The sequence below is a fragment of the Alosa pseudoharengus genome, unplaced genomic scaffold (genome assembly GCF_046254945.1).
Source record: "Alosa pseudoharengus isolate Yale_2024_CS ecotype anadromous, Long Island Sound unplaced genomic scaffold, YU_APseudo_1.1 YU_APseudo_1.1_scf_16, whole genome shotgun sequence".
Classification (NCBI taxonomy): Eukaryota; Metazoa; Chordata; class Actinopteri; order Clupeiformes; family Clupeidae; genus Alosa; species Alosa pseudoharengus.
In genome coordinates, this window is record NW_027468630.1 from 33,056,521 (window position 1) to 33,060,726 (window position 4,206).

The 4,206-nt window shown below is 40.3% G+C and overlaps 1 protein-coding gene across 2 annotated transcripts; it reads left to right on the forward strand.

Moving 5' to 3' along the window:
• Positions 1 to 285: 285 nt before the first annotated feature.
• mibp2 (muscle-specific beta 1 integrin binding protein 2) lies at positions 286 to 2,941 on the forward strand. 2 transcript variants are annotated; one of them, XM_076287776.1, is made up of 8 exons: positions 286 to 540; positions 999 to 1,089; positions 1,384 to 1,432; positions 1,597 to 1,783; positions 1,873 to 1,944; positions 2,093 to 2,199; positions 2,311 to 2,408; positions 2,673 to 2,941. In XM_076287776.1, exons 1-7 carry the CDS (start codon positions 515 to 517, stop codon positions 2,400 to 2,402), a joined length of 624 nt encoding a protein of 207 aa, XP_076143891.1. In that variant the 5' UTR covers positions 286 to 514; the 3' UTR covers positions 2,403 to 2,408; positions 2,673 to 2,941. The 2 variants fall into 2 exon arrangements, with proteins under 2 accessions (XP_076143891.1, XP_076143892.1); XM_076287777.1 differs by lacking the exons at positions 286 to 540; positions 1,384 to 1,432.
• The last annotated feature ends 1,265 nt before the right edge of the window (positions 2,942 to 4,206 follow it).

Genomic DNA, 4,206 nt, shown 5'->3' on the forward strand with positions numbered 1-4,206 from the left:
TGTGGATTAACGTCAACGTGAAAAAATACCCTGATAATGATACAACATTGTTAGTGTCATAAATCACAAAACCAGGCTGAATTCTGTGCCATTTTCGAAGATACCGGTATGTCTTCTTTCTTTTAGGCTTTTTTTTGTTGTTGCATTTTTGGCTTTGGAGCTTGGGCGGAGCCTTGAGGAGGAAACGGGTCTTAGCGGTCGCAACGCTGTGTGATTGGCTGTAGCAATTTTGTTCCGCAAATTTCTACTCTTTATATACCCAATCAAATTTCAAGTAGTAGTATGTGTAGCACTGTAACTTGACGCAAGGTTCTCTCTTCGTGGAAGACTGGCAAAGGAGCGACATCGTCCTTTACTTTCACCCTAATCGACGCCATGGAGGACTCGACTAGTTGACGTTTCCTGAACCTTCTCTTTTAAGCTTTCTTCTTCCGATCACTGCGTTCATTCAAAAAGCCACCTGCCGGTTTTTATCGACGTTATCTCAAGTTTCTGCCCTAACACCGTTGCAAAGATGAAGTACATTATCGGCATTGGCGGGTAAGTCAATGAATGACCGGCTAACACTACTGAATTAGCACGGTAGGCCTCATGGATGCACGTGGGTTAATAGAGGAAGGAGGAAGAAAAGATTGGCCGTGAGATGGTTATTTATCTTTTGACTAGTTTTTGTTAATTCATCAATGTATGGAGTGAAGTGCTTGGCTTTGGCAGTGTGTAACGTTTGTAAACAACGATTGCCATTAGATAAATACATGAGCCTATTCTTTTATTGCTGGCTCCGATCGCATTTTAAACGTTCGTTGTTACATTACGGTTTAATGCATAGGTCCGCCAATTTTTTGTAATTATTATCAAAATATTCAGTCAATCTGTTTTAGCCTATAAGTCTTTTTGAAACAGAAACCGTTTTAACTTAACTTGCTCGTTTACTTTCCCGCGGGCTGTCCATATGTTTCATTTTTTTTTTAACGTTTCAACATTTTTTTGACATGCAGCGTAACCAACGGGGGTAAAACTACCCTCACCAACAAGTTAATCAAGAACTTGCCCAATTGCTGTGTGGTTCATCAGGATGACTTTTTCAAGGTGAGAATTCCAATATTGCTCCTGAAATAATTGTTCCTCTAAATTACTGAATTGCAGTAAGTAAGGCACTCTTACTTGGTTGTCACTGTTTTGCTTAACATTTGATATTCAATGGATATCATTGTTTGCCAAATTACTGGAGGGATGTTGGTGGTTGGAAATTCATGAGATAAAACTCCATGGGCACAATTCCTTTGTGGCCATATGTTAAGCAGGGATGAATGACATAAAGCTTCCTAAAGGCAAGTCCCCTGTAGAATGTACACGAGTACATCTCATTCATGTATGTTTCAGCCCCAAGATGAGATTGAAGTTGGTGAAGATGGCTTTAAGCAGTATGATGGTAAGCTGGGGTCTCTATGAAGGGTCATTTGTGTGTGTGTGTGTGTGTTTGTGCAATATGGGCGCCTTATTTAATGCATTATGCATGCTTTTAAACTAAGACGCCTATATGAGTGCATTGTATATTAGGGTCTCATTCCTGTTTTCCTGTTTGCTCCCCTATAGTCATTACTGCTTTGGACATGGACGCCATGATGAGTACAATCTACGCTTGGCTGGAGAACCCAGTAAAGTTTGAGAGGTCACACGGTGTCAACAACACCATGGATTCTGAGATACTCCCTGGAACCAAGCATAAGGATGAGGGCATCCACATCCTTATTGTGGAGGGCTTTCTGCTTTACACCTATGAGTAAGTCCTCATCCTTGTCTTTTTTGACAGTTTAGTCTTTCGTAATATATTAGATTATTGGAGGGCCTTATGTGTATCTTTTTCATCAGACCTTTGATCGATGTGCTGAACCAACGCTATTTCATTTCCATTCCATACGAAGACTGCAAAAAGAGGAGGTGGTAAGTACATTTTCTGTTAAACATTTTGAAGAACCTGTGCCCTCATGTCAGTCTTTATAGAGCTGCCATTGTCCAGTGAGGAATGCTGTCTTCACATTGCAATCATGCCTTTGGGAAAACACACTTTATTTTGATACATTTTTTTTAGCTCAAGGAACTACGCGGTGCCAGACCCACCAGGTCTGTTCGATGGCCATGTCTGGCCCATGTATGTCAAACACAAGCAAATCATGGAGAACTCAGGTGTTGATGTTGGTAAGTTTCTGTGTTTTTCCGTACGTTTCTGTCTATCTCTGTATTGAGATCATGTTAAGCATTTAAATATTTGACTCTTTATCGATTTTGTTATCCGTTATGTAATTACAGTGCAGTTGGATGGAACAAAGACGAAGGAGCAACTGTATAACTCTGTTTACGGAAACATTATGAACAACATCCAGAAATGTCTGAAACAATAAACAAAGGTATGTTTGAGTTGTTTACAAAAACACAAAAACTGGGCCAGGTAGGTTTTGCATGATGCCCTAATTATATTGTAGCTAATCAAATTTGTCAGTATTCTGTGTTTAGAACAGTGCCTGGTGATCATATGAGCTTGAATTCTTGTTTTGTTCAGTATCCATGCCATAATACAATTTTCAGAAAGAACAATAGTGAAATGTGTGTGGATGACATTCCTGTTTACCGTCATTCACCATGAAACAACAAAATGTGTGTTCTACTTTTAGGTCACATGATCGGCTAAGAACAAAACACATCACATACTCAACATGCAGGAGGAATACCGCCTTGCTTGACTTCTGAAGTGGCAGCTCACTATAAACCAAACTCTCAAGACTTTTTATAGTGTAAATTATTCATCCAACAGCATCATATGCTGGCTTGAAATTGTATATCGTCTATATTTATTGCTTTTTACGCCTCTACTCAAGTTGATATCAGTCCAAGGATGGTTGCAATTCATTGCAGTCTGAATAAAGACTCCTCCTGCAACAGATATTTCTTTGTCATTTGATCTCCACCCCCCCCAACCCCCTCCCCCATTTGCACACAATGTCAGGTTGGGAAATGAAATCATAATTCCATATTTGGGAATGGGAAGCAAAACATGCCATGACTTTATTTATGTGAGCTCAAGTCTAAACCCCACTACCCACCTGCTGCTGAGCACATATGGCTGCGTAGGTGGCTGGCAAACCCCAGTTCCCCACTCAGCCAGGACTAAGTGCTTATTATGGTTTTCCCTCTTAGTCACTTTGCATTTCTTAAGTATGGGTTCTAGATAGAACGAGACACCACAACTGCTCCAGGCTTCAGAGCTGTGTCACTATCTGTTGTTACGGCAACCAGGGGCAGTAGTGATAGCAGGGCGTATCTCCTACTGCAGCAGTTGGTGTGTGACCTGGGCCACAGAGGGGGGTTATGGTTAACTGGAAAGCATAGTCATTCGTGCTTCCACCCTCCTGCACAAGTGTTTCCCTTTTGATTATTTATTTAACTGGTTATGAGACTATTTGAGTGTGTTTAAGCATTATTTTACTTGTAGGGCAGGAAAGACATCTATGTACAACCCCAAATTAGAAAAGTTGGGATGTAGTGTAAAATGCAAATAAATAGAATGTTATCTGTAAATCCCGTAAACTCATATTTAGCTTCTAAAAGGACACAGACAATGTTTCAAATGTTAAATTCCTATTTCATGGAAAATATATGTTCATTTTGATGTTGGTACCAGCAACATGTTTAAAAAAAAAAAAGTTGGGAAAGGGTAACAAAATGCTGGAAAAGTTGTGGTATGAAAAAGCATCCCAGAGAGGCAGAATCTCGGGATTAATCACACTGTAAACCTGTGTGGACAAATCATGACACAATGTCATTGTAATGTTCTTAACATAAAATTGTGTAGTATTTGGGGAGTTCATCATCTACAGTACAGTATAGTATAATATTAAAATATTCAGAGAATCCAGAGAAATCTTTGCAAACTAGGTGCCTGTACTACGAAGCGGGGTTTCTGGCTTATCTGGGTAACTTGGAGAGTAACTTGATCACGTGTGGCGTAACTTCCCGATTAACCCGTACTACGAAAGGTGGATAGGTTTTAAGCGAGGTATGCTGCCATGGCAATTTACGCTGCATCTCAAACCTGCTCCGACCAGGTTATGTTCTTGGTTAACCCGAGGTTTCCGTTAACCACACCCTTTATAAGTACCACCCCTCCACTAACAATTTCTCCCGAGACATGTCGGCGTACCTGGATGA

Bases quoted from the DNA above. Each gene is read 5' to 3' on its own strand.
- mibp2 (XM_076287776.1), top strand. From the start codon at position 515: ATGAAGTACATTATCGGCATTGGCGG. The intron at 1,433-1,596 runs GTAAGCTGGGGT...GCTCCCCTATAG, and splicing joins TGGCTTTAAGCAGTATGATG to TCATTACTGCTTTGGACATG. The intron at 1,784-1,872 runs GTAAGTCCTCAT...CTTTTTCATCAG, and splicing joins TTTCTGCTTTACACCTATGA to ACCTTTGATCGATGTGCTGA.